The 18,234-nt window shown below is 48.7% G+C and overlaps 1 protein-coding gene across 4 annotated transcripts; it reads left to right on the top strand.

Annotated features, from left to right (window-relative positions):
* Positions 1–527: 527 nt before the first annotated feature.
* Positions 528–17,831, top strand: ERLIN2 (ER lipid raft associated 2). Of its 4 annotated transcripts, none has more exons than XM_060136299.1 (12): positions 528–614; positions 1,845–1,966; positions 3,253–3,334; positions 4,410–4,456; positions 6,181–6,242; positions 6,425–6,550; positions 9,474–9,547; positions 9,715–9,773; positions 10,304–10,395; positions 11,132–11,221; positions 12,912–12,991; positions 13,401–17,831. In XM_060136299.1, exons 2-12 carry the CDS (start codon positions 1,860–1,862, stop codon positions 13,599–13,601), a joined length of 1,020 nt encoding a protein of 339 aa, XP_059992282.1. In that variant the 5' UTR covers positions 528–614; positions 1,845–1,859; the 3' UTR covers positions 13,602–17,831. The 4 variants fall into 4 exon arrangements, 2 of the variants coding, with proteins under 2 accessions (XP_059992282.1, XP_059992283.1); XR_009538230.1 differs by lacking the exon at positions 528–614 and having other exon boundaries at positions 637–1,966; positions 13,401–13,791; positions 14,356–17,831; XR_009538231.1 differs by lacking the exons at positions 528–614; positions 12,912–12,991; positions 13,401–17,831 and having other exon boundaries at positions 637–1,966; positions 9,715–9,874; positions 11,132–11,149.
* Positions 17,832–18,234: the final 403 nt, after the last annotated feature.

Here is an 18,234-nt window from a genome sequence, read left to right as displayed (position 1 = left end):
ACGGTGCTGTAGGGACCTCAAAGGCCAAAGCTCGTAGAAAAGCATAAAGGGCAATTCAAAGTAGAGACTGTTGATTAGTTACGTAACGGTGCTAATCTGCACATTTAAAGGATGTTTCATTCAGTGGTGCTACAGGAAAGCGGAACAGAGGGCTAGAAGGCTTGCAAGTCGCTGGTACCTGCTCCGAAAAAAAGCAAAACAAAACAAACAAAAAAACAGGCTTGACCTAACGTGGAGGGGAATCCGGAGCAAACTCCAAAGTCAAATCCTCGGAAAGTGACACGTCGGCCTGAGCACCCGCCGCCACTCACCTCGTCCCCGGGGTCACTCTCCAGGCGCCCGCACCACCCCCACCCCGGAAATCCCAGACCGCGGTCCTGACCGCCCGGACCGCGTCGCGGGCGCCTCCTGGCGGCCACCCGCGGCCACCCCCCGCTCGGGGCGCGGGAGCGGCACTGGCGAACTAGGGAGAGAAGGGGCGTGGTCTTCTCGCGTGAACTAATGGCGTCATCGAAGCGACGGGCCCGGAAGGAAGTAGCGTGCGGAGAGGTGTGGCGGTTTCTGCGGTTGCACAGGGGTTCGGACGAGTACGGAGCGCCTGGAGGGACAGCCTGGTACGCGGCCCCCGCCCCTTAGCGCGCGCGTTTGGGCCTCGGTGAGGCTCCCGGCAGGAGCTGATCGACGGTTCCCCCCGGCCCCCAGCACAGCATCCTTTCTCCCTCGGGAGCGGGAAAGCAACCCCTTTCTGTCCCGTCCCTTCCCCGCGAGCCTCTAGACGGGACGGAGCGGAGGCTCTTGGAGCCTCCAGCCCCGAACCAGGGCTCCTGGGACTCGCGACCCTCTCTCAGAAGAGGGCAGGGAAGGAGCGCGAGGTGGAGCGGGGGTGACTTCGGGGAGGAAAGGGTTTTTGCACATAGGACGCAGCTGCAGATCGGTAGCTGGAGGCCGCACGGTGAAATAAGCGCCTCGCAGACGTCTACGCCCGAGTTAAGTTAGACCCGGGAGACAGAAATCCACGCGCTGGACGCGTGGGCCCAGGCGCGCCCGATTGGGAACCTCGCTGACAGTTACTGTAGTTTTTCCAGATCATTCAGTGTTTAGGAAATGAGTCTCTGGATGCCAACTCCTTCGCGTCCTGGTGCCCGAATACAGTTGAACCCAGGAGCCCCAGAGTCTACCCAGCCTGGGGAACCCCCTTTCCCCTCTAACCATGGGCTTGGGGAACCTGTCAGTTGCAAAGTGCTAGTCAAGCATATGGGAGGGAGTGTGGCTTCAGTGCTGCTTAGATACCTATATTGTTTAGGGCCAAAGGAATAACGGGGAAGGTGGATGAAAGGCCAGAGAATCCCGCCATGGAACTCGGCTCGCATGCTGTCTGTGTCGCTCCAGCCTCTGAAAGGAGTAAATAATGGTTTCCTTTGAAGTGGCAGGCAATTAAGGACTGGGAGGCTCTGACCAGAATTACACAGCCACAACTGCCTGTCATCTGACATCCTCTGTAATTTGGGCCAACGTACTGCAGCTGCCTCGCTTCCCTTTTACTAATATGAGTGGCTCCGGTGACAGGCCGTTCGTGTTCACAGGAAGGGAAGGCTGTGTCCTGAACGCTGCCCAATTGGCACTGGTTTTCCCTTGGGCCACGGCTGTATCTGGAGCCAGTTAAGGAATGGTGGTGCCAAGTGAGAGCAAGGAGGAAGAGAGTTGTAGATCTAGCCTTGTGTTCATACTACTACAGGCTGGACGTGAGCCACTTTCTGGAGCTCAGCTTGGGGAGGTGCTCTCGCTGTCAGAGCTTTTCTCCCGCAAGTCAGAGCGCACACATCTTGCTGTATCTTTTCCCCCAGGGTGAACGCTCACTGATGGCTCAGTTGGGAGCAGTTTTGGCTGTGGCTGCCAGTTTCTTGTGTGCATCTCTCTTCTCAGCTGTGCACAAGATAGAAGAGGGACATATTGGGGTGTATTACAGGTAAGGCAGTGACACGGCATAGCTTGCAACTTCCTGTTCAACGACTGGCTTTCCTAGTCAATGTTTAACAGATTCTGCTGACCAATTGTGTTTATATTTTGTTGAATAGGGGAGTCTTTTAGATTGAGCTTTCGTGTCAGTGACCGTGGGGAGGGGAATACACACACACGTAAATACATATATAAATGTAAATATAAAACCTAGTAGTCTGATGCCATGGATGATAATCGATAAACGTGTAGAGAGATTTGGAGAGAAAACCTAAAGGCAATCATGCTCCTTGAAGATCATCTCTGAAACACTGTTTTCTCCTACTTGCCTCTGGGCGTCATGGTGCCACAAGCTTGCCTCTGACGAGTACCGGTTCTTGATGGCAACCTGAGGAGATGTCATGTGGACCTACTCTTTAAAATTAACATTTCAGGAAGAATGGAAGAGCCTACAGGTTGACTTGTATCCATCAAGGCAAGCTCTAGGATAGTGGTTCTTACAATAACCCATTATGTCACTTTATTTTTATTGCTCCTTTTTTAAAAAAAATGTATCTGTGACTTAATATAAAGCAAAAAAGCATTTAATATAAATCTTGGGTTGCTTTCCTTTGAGTCACCTCCATAACCAAGGTATGTGCTGTAAGTCTTTATGAGCCCCTTCTTATATGTACCCCATAATGCTTTTTCTCTGGATGCCGGTAGCGAGTTCTAGAAGTCTGATTGGGTTCCCCTCTCCCTTTAATTATTTCTTCCCACCATCTGTTTCTATGTCCCCCAAAATGGCTTTTAATTTTATTACCATTTACATATGACTTGATTAGAAAAGTAACTGTACTGCCAAAAACATATTTAGATGGTTTATCAAGTGTACTTAAAATTATCCTTTTGGTTCTTTGTGTCACTGGACTCCAACACTAGTACCATTAATTGGTCACTATATTCCCGGATTTAACTGCCCTTGTGGATCTCCACAAGCCCGACAGATACAACAAAACAGCTCTCCTCTCTTATCTCAAGTATAGCCAAGGATTCTGCTGTCTTTATTCCATTTTGTCTGTGTGCCCGTTTTTCTCACTGCAAAAGCATGAATAGCGGTTTTAGGTTTTAGCGTCAGGCTTCCTAGAATATTAGGGTCAAGCTGAGAGGAAGACAGGGATCTGTGGGCATGGCTCTGGCACATGTCACTCTATATTAAATGTTTATGGGGCTGCAGAGAAAGTGGGCCCAAACAGTATTGATGTAACAGACACCCCTTTGCTAAACCAAGCCTGCCTCTCTCTCCCTCCTCTGCAGAGGCGGTGCCCTGCTGACTTCCACCAGCGGCCCTGGCTTCCATCTCATGCTCCCATTCATCACATCCTATAAGTCTGTGCAGGTATACTCGGCTTGTGGGGCAGGGTTGGACGACTGCAGACTTGGGTGGTGATTAGTGCGTGATTTGGAATGATTTAGCCATTGGATGAGTGGATGAGTGTAATGCCTTTTCAAGGAATCACTTAAGAATAAGTCCTATATATAATATGAAGTATGAGGCTCCATGAGCCACTTACTTCTGGAGTTTTACTTGATTGTTGAAATAGCTGAACGGGGTCATTGCCTTGGCCTGTCATTCCCAGCTGGGAAATATGGCTTCACTTCAAGACAAAACCAGAGAAGAATCTGTTCTGAATATGCAGAAGGAAAAATAGGATGTTTGTGCATCTGTATGTTTTAAACCACAGGCTACCAAGATAGATGGAAATGAAACATGGTAATTTTGCTGGTTCTTTTTTGAATTTCAGAGATGTGAACATAATTGGGGGGGGTGAACTTGGAGAAGGGAAACGACATCTAAAATAGGTGTAGGATTAGTTATGACAGACCCAAAGCCAGGCTAAGTTAGACTAGTCATCTTTGAAGTATGTCCAGCTAAGAGGAATAAGAAGATTCAGAGAATGACTTTTAAACTAACCCAGGGAAGTATCCTGGGATACCTCATCAGCATCTGCCCTGTAGGTTTCTTCTGCCATTTACTGTGCTTGATGGTTTTCAAAGTGCATTCCGTGCACATTATCTCATTTGAGTCTCACAGTAATCCTGAGAATGGGCCGAGCAGGTTTTAGAGGCTATGAGGTTAAATAAAGAATCTGCTGTTTCAAGACTAGTAAATGGAAGAAACGGAAGTAAACACGGGTCTTAGGACTCCTAATCCAGGGTCTTTTTCACTCAACCATCATTGCTCAGCCTGTTCATGTGGTGGTTCACTTACAGGGAAGCGGGGTGGGTACCTTTGCTTGGTTTAGTCTCACACTCTGTAAGTGAGGAGCACTCATTGGGGGTGTTCACATTTCACAGAGGCCAAGTTTAACCCAAATAAGTATTCAAGGCAAAGGCTGTTTGGGTTTCCCAAAAGAACTCACTTTGTTTGTCACTGCTCACCTTACAGCATCTTATGTCTCCCCTAATTCCAGACCACACTCCAGACAGATGAGGTGAAGAACGTACCTTGTGGGACAAGGTAAGGTGCCCAGAATAAAGCTGTGAAGCCCAAATAAGAGGCAAGGCCATCTGGCTGGCTACAGTAAGAGACAGTGAAAAGGGACATACCACTTGGTGGTTTCACCAAGTTCTCTGCCCCCAAGCTCCCTATGTTCTGAGTTGAGTAGGTGGTGGAGTGCAGTAGAGAAGATCACAGAAGGGAGACAAGTTTGGAAGGGCCTCGAATGCCATGATAAAGGCTTTTAGCACACAAATAACTTGCTAGAGGAAGATCACTTTGCAGAACTAGCTATGGAGAATGTTGGAAAGGTGGTAGGCGGAGAACTCAGGGGCCGGAAATTCACCACCAATATGGTGGTCCAGTTGAAAAGTCAGGAAGGTCTGAACAGGGACAGAGTAACAAAGTAAACCACACCATAAGGAAACACTCGGACAAACACAGAATCAGAACATCCCACAGAATGACTGGCCCTATTTCATCACAAAGTCATTGTATTTGGAGGGGCCTTGGGTCAAAAAGGAGACGTAAAGATATAAGCAAATGTAATGGTGAACCTTGCTTAGAACTTGGTTTCAAAATAACAGCTATTAAAGACGTTACAGAAACTGCGTTAGTCATTTTGGGCTGCCGTAACAGAATGCCGCAGACTGGGTGGCTTAAACAACAGCCACTTATTTTCTCACGGTTCTAGAAGCTCAAAGTCCAAGGTCAAGGTGGCAGCAAGGTTGGTTCCTGGCCTGCAAGTGGCTGCTTTGCTGTGTCCTCACGTGGCCTTTCCTCTATGCACGTGTGGAGAGAGAGAAAGATCTCTGGTGTCTTTTTCTTCTTTCCTTTACCAGTCCAGTCAGATCAGGGCCCCACCATTATAACCTCATTTAACCTTAATTACCCGTGTAAAGGCCCTGCTTCCAAATACAGTCGCATTGGGGATTAGAGTTTCAGCATATGGATTTTGGAGAGCACACAATTCAGTCCATGACAGGAACTTCTGGGGAAATTTGGAGAAAGACTGGGTATTATATGGTAAGGAATTATTGCTAATTTCCTTAGGTTTGGGAATGGTATTGTGACTCTGTAGGAGACTGTCATTATTCTTAGGTGATTGATGCTTGACAGGTGTTAAGGGCTAAGGTATCCTGGCCGCAGCTTGCTTTGAAATGTTCAGCAAAAAAAAAAAAGTAGATCAATCGATAGGTAAAATGTTAACAATTGTTAAATTTAGGTGTTGATATATGAGTGTTAGTTGTACTATTCTTTCAGCTTTTCTGTATGTTTGAAATTGTTTTCTAATGAATGTCAGGGCAGGGAGGACTGAACTAAAGTGATGGTGAAAACAAAGTGAGAAACAGTGACCATAAAACCCCACATTTTTAAGTTCTGAGAACTCCGTTACCTTCTTTAGTCTCTTCCTTTCGATTGATTGCTTTAATCAAAAGGCACTGCAGATTAAAAGGAGATGAACTACTCTTGTCTTACCGCCAAAGTTTCGTTTTTTTCTTCGCGGAGGTATTTTTAGGAGGTGTGATTTCTCACGAGATTGCGTTCTCGCTAGCAGCTCGGAAGGACTCCTGCCTGGAGAGCCTCCTGCCTCTGACCTCTCACCGCCCCCCCACCCCACCCCACCCCACCCCCGTGAACTCTCCTCTTTTCCTGTCAAGTCACACACCTCCCGCCACCCCCTAGGAGAGGCACCATATTCCAGAGCTTAGCCTTGACTGCTGTGTCCGTCCCTCTTCCGACAGCGGTGGCGTGATGATCTACTTCGACAGAATCGAGGTGGTGAACTTCCTGGTCCCACACGCAGGTGTGTGCTTGCCGTGCCCCTCCCCCAGCCCAGCCCCTCCCCTGCAGCCCACTCCCCCCGCCCCACCACCGGCCCCACGCCTGCCCCGTGTCTGCAGCAGCGCCCCGGGAAGGGACAGCCGCTGTGTCCGGGGATGTGGTGAGTCCCGCCCGTCCTCATCCTGAATCTCTTCTTCCTCCCAGTGTATGATATAGTGAAGAACTACACTGCCGACTACGACAAGGCGCTCATCTTCAACAAGATCCACCACGAGCTGAACCAGTTCTGCAGTGTCCACACGCTTCAGGAGGTCTACATCGAGCTCTTCGGTAAGAAAGCCTCTTGGGATGATCACCTGCTCAAGCAGCCCTGCTTCCCCGCTGCCTACTTCTGAGCTGCCCACAGGGCGGGATGGGTACCAAAGGCCCGGAAGTGTTGAAGATCCAGTGCCCGGGAAGCGGGCGGTCACACAGGGCACTCCTGGGAAATGCTGATGCCGGTGGAAGAAGCTCGTGAGAGTGGTTGAGCGTTGGGCACAGGAGTAATAGTGGATGCGAGGACTCGCTCCTGCGCTCCTGCTCCTGCAAAAAAAAAAAAAAAAAAAAAAAACGAGTAGCCCCCGCTCACCGCAACTAGAGAAAGCCCGCGCGCAGCAACGAAGACCCAACACAGCCAAAAATAAAATAAATAAATGTATTAAAAAAACAAAAGCAAATGAACTTTGCAATCAGTGGTAACAGCTATTCTTTTTTTTTTTTTTTTTTTTTTTGCGGTACGCGGGCCTCTCACTGCTGTGGCCTCTCCCGTTGCGGAGCACAGGCTCCGGACGCGCAGGCCCAGCGGCCATGGCTCACGGGCCCAGCCGCTCCACGGCATGCGGGATCCTCCCGGACCGGGGCACGAACCCGCGTCCCCTGCATCAGCAGGCGGACTCCCAACCACTGCGCCACCAGGGAAGCCCGGTAACAGCTATTCTTGACATCAGGACTGGACAGTGATTTTTCCCAGGAATCTTCATTAAAAGGACCCTGAGTGAGAACATTCTGTAGAGTAGACAGAGGCGGAATCGTTGGCGACACCAGTTGTCTTAATTAAGCAAACAGCCTTTTGCACTGTTTCAGATTTGGGAAATCATCAGAAGCACTTTTGACTTTTCTGCAGAAGAAAATGAATCTAAATTCACTTTATAGGCTTTGGATTCTCTTGTGGGGTTTGGATTCAGTGTGCTGTTAAGAACAGTTCAGTAAATCTGCTGTTGTTTTTTTTTTTAACCTCAAACTGATATAATTTCATAAAATATCTTCGTTTTCTCTCTAGCCATTGTTTTAGAACTTGTGCCATTAAATGAACGTTCCAAAGCATTTGAAACAACAAAAGACAGAAGAGCTCTAATTTCCATGTAGAGGGAATTAAAATGTGAAATTATTCTGCATTAGAGAACTTCTCACTATCTTGCAGATGAACTTGGTGTCCTAGTAAAGTAAAACTTCTTGTACAGAGGAGCTAGGGAAGTGTGTTTGCTTTGAAATATCTTTTAACATCATTCTTGCCAGCAAGCACTGTTTTGTTTAGAATCCATTTGCATCTGCAAAGGAGAAACTCAAGTCTCTAATCCTGTTCCTTGAAGTTGGAAAGTTTTTCTCTGGTCCCCTCCTCTCAGGACGCATAGCCCTGACTTTCAGCTTGACTGCAGTTTTTATCACTGCTTGCTCTGATGCATCCTCTTTGCCTGTTTTATTAAAATGTTATCCAGTACTTGTTAAGAAGTTTGTCTGAAGACCCTCTTTGTGTTCACGTAATAACATAACTTAATCTGCATCTGTCAGCATAACCATCACCTATAAACAACTTAGTACTGGTGTTACTTTGGTAGTAAACCACCTTGCAAAACATTTCTTCCAGATTTTCCTAGAAAATTACTAGCCCCAGGTCACAATTTTCTGCCTTGACTCAGACAGAATTTAATCTGATAAACAACTGTGTTCTTAACTTATGGAGGGTATAGGGCATCTCCCTTAGAGTTTGGTCGGTCTCCTATTTAAAATAGAAAATGTGGAATGTAATGTTTATCTCTAGCCGTCAAATTGTTAGACCCATGTCAGGTGGGAGGTGCTGCCCTTATGGGCATTTCTCTCTCAGTGCTGAGAGGCTGCTGGGAACGTATCTGATATGTAGAAGTATTAAAACCCCTTGCTTAGCGATATGACAGTTGAAGAAAGTACTGTTCTCAACCCTAACAACCAAAGCATAATCATTAAACAGGTTCTTTATTTTGGGTCCTGACTAGCTTGAGCACATCACTGAACCTCTGTGGGCCTCAGTTTGAGCATCTATAACAGGCAAGGAGTTAGACTTACTGTTCCTCAAAGGCTCCTGGATCACGAATGGCCACTTAAAGCAGATGGCAGCTGACAGTAGGGAGATGGTTCCGTGAAGATGTCCCAGCCTGGTTTCGTGGGTCCTTTTCTCAGTGCTCTTCCAGGATCTTACTGAGGATCTCATGGGCGGGGGGCAGGGCAGGGAAGGCCCAGGTCAGAGCAGGCAGCCTGGGCACCGCTGTTCTAGGGCCACAGCTAGAGGGACAGTCGGTTACAGCTCTTCCAACCCTTGTCCGTGAAGTGACTCACGTGTCATGTTTCAGACAGAGAATTAGGACCAAAGCAAACAACACATCAGACCACTTGGGCTCGTTTCCAGAGCTGTAAATTGTCATTCTTCTTGTGTTATTTGATGGAGCTCCTAATGGAATTAGTCTTCCTTGGGGCTTTCCTTGACATCAGAGTCTGTTTTTCTTTTAGAAACCTCTAAAATTACTAGATTTAATGTGCTTGGCTTTTTCAAAATATCTAACTTGGCCATTCCACCTTCGTTCTTCGTGAAAGCCAGGCGGCCACCTTCTGTTGCGGCTGTTTCTAGGGAAAGGCTGCTGCCTGACTCAAAAAATGTGCTCAAGTTGTTTGTCCTGTTAAAGCTTAGCTCCCTTCTGGGCGAGGCTGATGTCTTCTTGAGGCCCCAGGGAAAGGACACGCTCACGTCTGGCTCACGTAGAGGACCGAGTGGGCCTCCCGCTGTGAGAGCCTTGCAGGGCGTCTTTAGACATCCGGGCTCTGATGAACACTCTGCCTTGGGAAGACCTTTTGCCTGTCAGGTGCATTCATGAGCCGGTGTCTTGCCTTGCACTCTACCACCATACCTCCCTCCTCCCCGCCTCAAAAGTGTAACAGCTCCTTTTTCTATCTGTCTTGATTCCAGATCAGATTGATGAAAATCTCAAACTGGCTTTGCAACAGGACCTGACCTCCATGGCCCCCGGGCTCGTCATCCAAGTAAGCACCGCCCTGGTGGGAGCCCTGCCATCACCCCCCGACCCCCGAGGAAGGTGCATCCCCTCTTCCAGAGGATGTCCTGTCTGTGGAGGAAGATCAAGGACCGGTGGGAGCTGGTCCCTCAGCCCCTCACCTCCCCATCAGGTGCTGTTTTTATCCCTCTCCAGGCTGTGCGGGTGACAAAGCCCAACATACCTGAAGCCATCCGCAGGAACTACGAGCTGATGTGAGTGTGCCCGGTGCCCCAGCTGTAACCACCGCTCTCCCCTGCCTCCCGTTCATCCCATCCCGGGGTTGATCGACGCCGGGCCAGGCATCCCCTCTTGAGTATTTGTTACAGCGCACCACCCTGGAAGATGGGGCAGGCATGTCAGGACGCTCACCTGGGCTCCGCAATGACAGAGCAGGGATGCTCTTCAGAGGGCCGGGGCGGGGGCGGGGGGAGGCGTGTGGCATTTCACGACTCGTGCCGAAGAAGACAGGGAGCGGCGATTGCGTGGGCAGGCAGGTGCCTTTTACTGAAGTCAGTTATGCTTTATTTCCTACCAATGAGTTTTGGAGGAGAAGGCAAGCCATGTTACTGCCTGCAGCCGAGCTGCTTTCACCTGGGACGTTACAGAGCCTGCCAGGAGAGAGGAAGGAATGACAGCTTGCGTCCCCCGGGGCGGGGGCGGCTTGTCTTCTCCAGGGCGCAGTGAATCTCCGCAGAAGCTGGTCCCCAGCGGCCTCACAGCTGTGCATTTTTCTCCCCTTCAGGGAAAGCGAGAAGACGAAGCTTCTGATTGCAGCCCAGAAGCAGAAGGTGGTGGAGAAGGAAGCCGAGACAGAGCGGAAGAAGGCCCTCATTGGTCTGACTGTGCTTGTGGGGTCCCCTTTCAGAGCAGACAGGCTGGGGAGGGTGGAGAGATTCAGGAAGCCTGGGGCTCGGTCCTCCGAAGCCCTGCCACACGCGGGGTCGGCCTGCATCCCCCGGAAACAGCTGAAATTGTCAGATCACAGCCAGGGATCATGAGTTCTGAGTTTCCACACATCTCTTAAATGAAAGGAGCCCTTCCAGTTAACTCCTCATTCACAATAATAATAACACCGATTGGGCCCTTACTGTGAGCCGTGGGCTTTTCTAAATGCTCGCGGGTGAATCATCTCGCTCCTCACACACCCACCCCTGCCGGGTGAGGAAGGCAGCATCCTTAACCTCCTCTCACTGAGCTGAAGCACACGGAGGCTAGATTGCTGCCCACGGTCACATGGCAGAGAAGTGATGGAAACGGGGTTCAAATCCAGGGACTCTGCCCCTGAACCCGGCTTCTTTACCACTGCACCAGACGACCAGCCACAGCCCTGGCCACTTCCTAAAGTGCAGTGGCAGGAGGAAACCTGTACCTCAACCCTTAAAACATTCCTTTGGGAGAAATATCCTGTGACTTGGGAGAGGGAGCCTGCCATGGCTGCCTCTGGGCCAGTGACCCTTCACCCGAGCCACCCGCTGCCCTGCATCAGGGCCTCAGATCAGGTGAAAGGTGCAATGCCGTCAAACTCTGGAAGTATCGGGGCTCTAAGCCTTTCTCAACTTCATTAATACAGAGGCAGAGAAAGTGGCTCAGGTGGCAGAAATCACCTATGGGCAGAAGGTGATGGAGAAGGAGACGGAGAAGAGGATTTCGGAAATCGAAGGTGAGCGAGAGATTCCCGCCTGCCTTTTCCTCAAACCCTGCTCTGTGGCCGGGGCGGGGTGGGGGGGGAGTCATTTCCTCTGCTCTGTAATCTCTGTGCTCAGATGTTATGGTTTCTTTGGAACATCCCTTGTTCTCCGTGCTCTGACTTGAGTTTTGGGGAGATTCGGTCCAGGCTGGCATTAATTTTCCACTTCAAAGAGATTCAGTCATTCATCAGATTTTAGTTGGGTGCCACCAGGACTCTTCTGCCAGGCTTAAGAAAAAGGGAGGTCACGTGGTCCCTGCTGTCTTGGGCTCACAGTCTGGCATTGGAAGTAAACCAAGAAGCTAGGTCCAGACAGCAGCTCTCTCCCCCCTGCCTTACCCGCACCCCCCCTCAGAAGCCCGTGAACACCGTCGTTTTGGCCTCTCAGGGTCCCTGTGGATGTTAAGCTGGGTGTGAAGAAGACACCTTTCAATACCGACACCACGAGCTGGAGAGAGGTGTTGTCTTTGCCAGCTTCTCTGAATCTCACTCACCTTCAGTCCCCTGCCCCTCAGCTCTCACCTCATTCCCACCACCCACCTTCTCCTCCGTGTGGTGCCTTTATATCAAGCAAATTCTAGGCCAAAAACAAGACCTCAGGGCCCAGCTTCAGGCTGCACAGTGCTGTGTCCAGTAGTACCCACGATGGGGCCTCTCGGGCTTTGCAGGTGCCCGTGGAGGAGCCAGTTAGGCCTTTACGGATCAGCGGCTCCTCACTGGGGAGCTCTTAGCCGAACAGCACGTTTTATTATAAACGCAGGTCACCAGGCGCTAAGGCCAGTCGAGTTGGCCGCATGCACCCCAGCCAGCCTGCAGGCTTCCACCACCCAGGGCCTTGCTGAGGCTGTGCAGTAAGAACCCGCCCCCAGTCCCCGCTTGCTTCCCAGGCTTTTGCTACAGCTGTTGCTCGTGCAAGGCTGGCCTCATTCCCAAGGCCAGGGAGTAAATATCAAAAATTTTGCATCAGCTTGACCGAAAGCTGGTCGGAGCAGATTAAGGAAGCAGATTGCAAAGTAGAAGTTTCAATGTGTCTTAGTCCAAACAGGTGTCGGTCTAGACCACGGCGTGCCACGCCCTTCAAGTTGTGCCAGCTTGAGCGCTGCTAGCTGGAGCCTTTCTGAGATGACTGATGGAGGTGAACAGGCGGCTGCAGCGGGAGAGCGGCTGAACTGTTTCGCGTATGGCAGTCGGTCTCAGGGCAGATCCACCTCGGGCCGTACCCAGAGCCGCCTTCGGGCTTCCCTTGGTCTTGCTGTGTACTAGGAGGGAAGAGCGCCGGGGTGGAGAGCTCGCAGACAGGAGGTTGAGGCGGGTCCCGTCCCTCTCCTCACAGGCCACAGAAGGAGTAAGCGGCTAGAAAGAGGATGTGTTTCCACGATGCTGTCAGAAAAGACGCTGTCGGGCACAGCGGCAGACTTACTCAGAGTTAGCTAGGCCCCACCACCGGGAGATGCTGTCAGAGCACTCCTTCATCTTGGTCGATTTTCACAACCACTTGTGAAACAGGAGAAAAATGCCTTTTCCCCAGTTTCATAAATGAGGGAATCAGAGCACAGAGAAGCCAGAGCAGTGTGCCCAGGGTCACGGAGGCAGTCGGGGAAAGTGGCGGGGACTAGCCTTCTGATAGCCTCTGCCCTTCACTTCACTGCGTTCTTCTCTTAAGATGCTGCGTTTCTGGCCCGGGAGAAAGCCAAGGCGGACGCCGAGTGCTACACTGCCATGAAAATAGCCGAAGCAAATAAGGTAAAGGCCCAGCGCCGCCTGGCCGCCAGAGGGCGTGCGCCCGGCTTGAGAGTAGCCGGGTGGTTGTAAGAACATGGCGCCTGCCCCAGCCCCTCGTGGTCGCGAGCGAGGACTCCTGGGCCGCGTGGGCCAGCGCTTTCCCTTTCCCTTAGCTGGACCCTGAGAGAAGTTTGATTTTGCTGGTAAACAGAGAAACTCCTGAAACTCTCGCAGTTCTCACCTTGAGGACCTGAGATTACTCTCTCCCAGAGAAGGGGTTTCGCGGTTACTAACGTAACATTGAGACCAGGAAGAGGCGCAGGGGGCGTGGTTCTCACGGAGACCCTCTCCTCGCGAAAGTAAAGGGATGCCGCCCAGACTTCCCCTAATCTGGCCGCATCAGAGTCTTCCTTCCTCATTTTTCCTCCAGCTGAAGCTGACCCCTGAGTATTTGCAGCTGATGAAGTACAAGGCCATCGCTTCCAACAGCAAGATTTACTTTGGCAAAGACATCCCTGACATGTTCGTGGACTCTGCGGGCAGCCTGGGCAAGCACTTGGAGGCGCTAGCTGACAAGCCGAGCTTTGGCTTAGAAGAGGAGCCCTCGGAGGCAGACGCGGAGGAGAACTGAATGTTTGTCCCCAGCCGCACATGACCCTCAAAGAGATCTTTATTTTTTAATGATGAACCAGCCCTCCCTTCCACACTACCTTCTTTGACTCTCTTCCACGTACTGTGGTGAAAAAAGAAGAAACGGACTTAAACCTATTCCCCTTCCTGGGAAGCGGGGGTAGGGACTGATGAATTGGGGTTTTCTTCAGGTAAGTAGGTTACGTGGCTTCTGTTAAGATTTGGAAACCATGGGCTAGCCCTTTGAGCTCCAGGCACTGATTTTCGCCCTTTTGAAGCTGGCTTAATTAGGGATGCTATTAATAAGGAGTGGGAGAAATGCAGGGTGTCGCCTCCGATCGGACTGCCCTTATTTGGGGAAAGGCAGTCCAGTGTTCTCTACCTGCCTCCAAGGTGGGAGATGCCCGTGGGTGAGGCCCAGCTACCGAGCAAATACGTGCTTGTAAGTTTGCCAGCAGAGCTGTGGAGAAACGGCTGCGGTGGATGTTGGCTTTCCCGGCGCTCGTGGCCGTGAGCCCGTGGGTTACTGCCGAGGCCCGCTCTCTGGAGCCCTGGTAAGGAAGAGCTGGTGCTATAGGTTTTGCAGGCTTTTCTACACACCACCCTCCTTGCCCCAGGGCTGAAAGCGTGGTGGCTTCCGACCACATTTCCAGGGTCAGGGTTTGGCCGCCACCACACAATTCTTTTTAAAACTTTTCACCTATTCTGTGATTTGGTTTTTTTCTCCTCTTAACCTGTTCGTTGGTTCCACTCAGCATCAAGAAGACAGGAATGAAGAACTCAGGTGTCTTCAAAGCTGCTGAAGTGGGACCGTGCTATCTGTTAGCCACTGTGGTACCTGCTTGGCAAACTGTGCGCGTTCCTTGAGATCAAGTGTCTTTTCATTGCTGTGGGGATCCTACGGTTGAAGACCTCCTCTGGGGGAGGAAGAAGGGCTCGTCCCAAAGATTCCCCAATCTCAGTGCCTGTGACTTGTGCTGGGGTCTGTCTGATGTAGTGATAAGGGGGAGCCCGTTCGCTAAGCGGCCGGTGTCTTTAAATCCAGGGCTCCAGGGGTCACACCGAGTGTTAAATCTCCAGAGACAGCTGTGTGGGTACGAGTTCATGCCCTAGTCCCTGGGTCAGGACTGCATCAGAATCCACTCAAATGTTTTTTCATTACTAATTGGGAGATTTGGATGGGGGGAACACAAACATGAAAAAAAGGTTTTCTTGTGTCCTGAAGTTGGAGTTGGGGGCAGGAGTGTGCACCAGGTCGCTAAGTGGAGGGCAGCTGTCTGGAGTGAACTTGCAAGCCTGTTGGTATCGTCCACGACAAGCCCTGGCTGAGGATTTGTTATTAGCTGCCCCCCTCCAAGAAGAACTCCCACTGTACCCCTCTTTTCTCGGTGAAACTACAAATGATACTTTCTGGCACAGATTTCCATCTCATTTTTGATCCCACACCCAGACTTCTGATTAATCGAATGGCCCCAAAAGTCGGGCTACCTTGCTTCTAAGTAGCACCAGGCTCTTCGGGAGTTGGGGGAACATTCAGCCGGCCTAGGAATACACAGAGAGTTAATCCCTCTTAATTTAAATGTTGCCCTTTTCTGTTCTAATTTGTGGGACTTAGAATTCTCAAACCACCATTCCTGGTCACACTTTGTGCAGGCAGCCAAATGTTCCTGGGAGTGATGGATTTTAATGTGCTCAGAAGGCCTTGCAGAAGGCAGTTAGTCTAAGACCAACATAAGGTATCCATCATTAAGATACACTCACCCTCCTCCCACTTCAGTGCCATTAATCACTTGTTAGGAGTACCACGTCACATCCAGCATCCCTGATTTACATATTTGTCGGCTCCTCTGCTCTGAGACCGGCTGCCTAAGCCTCAGAAAACACTACTTCTCTCCAGTGGAATACGCAGCAAGGACATCTCAGCCTCTCTGAATAGCAAGCTTGCTCAGATTCTTAACCGGAACTTCTCTCTAATACTAGCATCCTGTGATGGCTTGTCCCTTGCACTAGATCACAAAGGAGCCTCGGTGAAGTCCTGCTACACCTGCCCCCCTTCAATGTCAATGTCACTTCTTCTTTAAGCAAAAAATGTAACTGTTGTAGTACCCATTCGTTTAACTCCAATGTTGTCTGTACCTGCCTGAATAGGAAAATCATGGAAATGGGCTGTTTTCTTAGCTTGAGACAACTAACCAGTCTGTCTGTGTGACTTCGTTTCTGTAACACTTACTAGAAAACCTGATCTGAAAACATTTGAATTCTAAACATGTAAACTGTGACAGCCTGCAATTCTGTAGGCAGTAAAGTCATGGCTGCTATTGATAAATGGAACCTCTATCAAAATAAGGAACTGTTTATAAAAGTCAGTTTTTGTAGGACTTTCCAAGGAAAAATCACCTTGGTTGAATGTTTCTCACTCATTAAACTTTGCAGAAGTGATCTATATTCAGTACTGTTTTTAATCACTTTTTTTAATATCAGGACAGCATATTTGAAAGGAAGCCACAGTTTGTTAATTTTTATATGACTAAAATAAATTCGGAGGGATCTGCGATCATATTAAGTTGAGAGAGGGAAAAAAATCACTGAAAGAATTTTAGCAATATAGTCATCCCTCGGCATCTGCAGGGGACTGGTTCCAGGACACTCCCCCCGACCCCGTACCAAAATCCGTGGATACTCAAGTCCCTTATATAAAATGGCCTAGTGTAGCTGCCCCTGTATCCGCGGGTTCCACATCCACAGATACAAAGGGCCGACTATATTGATCCGAAAAAAGTAGATGTTTTATAAATGATCTGTTGCAGTTTCTATGAGTCTCTATCTTTCAACACAGATAACTTCACCATTTATAAACAGTGAAAGTAAGAGCTTCATATTTAGTGACTACCTATTTAAGTTTGATTGAGGATAAGTTGTATCCTGACTAGGGGTCACTCTGCCTCTATGGACTTAACCACTGCTTCTTTAGTTCTATTCAGTAGGGTTCTAGCCACTATTTCTGGTGTTTCCTTTTAAAAGAGGTAATAGCCAATCATTTTGTGTTTGTATTTCCATTCCTATTTCTGCTTTTGTGCAAGCTGGTGATTGAATAGTCAAAACTAATTCTACTTGCAAAGAGCCCCGAGGACTGAATGGCCCCCTTTGAAACTGAGAAATGATTGTTGTTATATTAATCACTCTACAAATGATATGCTGGATTAATTGCCTTGGGCTGATAGATGGAAGAACTGTTTTAGACAACTCTAAAGGTGTGATTTGATGTCTTAGTTTTATTTTCAGTCTTGCTAAATAAAATGAGTCTTTGTATTTTTTTATTACAGTGAAATTTAGCAATAGCTAATATTAGATTAGGTGATATAAAGAGATAAAACATTTCTGCCTAGTGAGTTAAGTCGAGCCCCAAAAATATATTCAGATGAATATCTCTTCCCATTATCAATGTAGAAATAATAAACAGCTTATTTGTGAAAATGGCATAATTCTTGGTAGGTGCTACGGAGATTTATCGTAAAATACTCCAAACACTGCTGCAATTCTGCTCCAAAAGAGCAGACGTACTTTCAACTGACCCAAAATATATTTTGATATCAATTCGGTAAGAAAGTCGCAGTCTCTGTCTGGGAAATATGCCCAGCCTAGAGTTGCCGAATAAAATACAGGATGCCCAGTTAAATGTGATTTTCATATAAATAACGAGTAATTTTTAGTATAAGTATGTCCCAAATATTGCATGAGACATACTAAAAAAGTATTCGTTGTTTATATGAAATTCACATTTAACTGAGCATCCTGAACAGTTGACCCTTGAACAACACGGGTCCACTTTTACACGGATTTTTTTCAATAAGCGCACACTACAGGACTATTCAATCTGCGGTTGGTTGCCTTCGCAGGTGCAGAACCACAGATACGAGGGCCTGCTATAAAGTTATAGGCAGATTTTCGTCGATGCCAGCCGGGGTCAGTGCCTCTAACACCTGCATTGTTCAAGGATCAACTGTATTTTTATTTGCTAAATCTGGCAACCCTAGCCCATGCTTTCTCAGGTTTTTCAATGGTGCTCCCAAACTTTCTCTGTTGGTTGGAGAGCCCAACACAAATACTATGGATTTACAATTGAATAGGTAAATTAAGAATGTAGTTTCTAGAGTTAGACTGCCAAGATTCAAATCCCTTCTCTACCACTTCTTAGATGTATGGTCTTGAATAAATTCTTTAACCTGTCTGAGCCTCAGTTTCTTCATCTATAAAATGGGTTGAGTGGATGAAATGAAAACGCATTGTGAAATGAAACGCATGTGAAGGGGTTAGCACGGTGCATAAGTGTTCAAAAATAACTTATTTTCAGTCATCTGGAAAAACAGGCTAGAAAACACAGGTAACTAAGTGGGAAATCAAACAGATGTGATAACGTGGAATAAGATTACAGGTAGGATAGCACGTAGAGGAAGAAAGGAACAACACTGCAATTCAGCAAACGCAGTATTGAGAATTCGTACTTCCAGCAATGCAGTAGACAGGTAGAAAATTAGCCAGTTTGGCCCTGTTGAAATTAATTGCCCACTTCTGGGCTCCAATTAAAATAAAAAAAGACTTGTAGAGGCTAGAAAGAAAAAATGTTAAAACCAAAA

This window comes from Lagenorhynchus albirostris, chromosome 21 (assembly GCF_949774975.1).
Source record: "Lagenorhynchus albirostris chromosome 21, mLagAlb1.1, whole genome shotgun sequence".
NCBI classification, from domain to species: domain Eukaryota; kingdom Metazoa; phylum Chordata; class Mammalia; order Artiodactyla; family Delphinidae; genus Lagenorhynchus; species Lagenorhynchus albirostris.
Note: the sequence above shows the minus strand (reverse complement) of the source record. Positions and strands in the feature narration are given on the sequence as shown.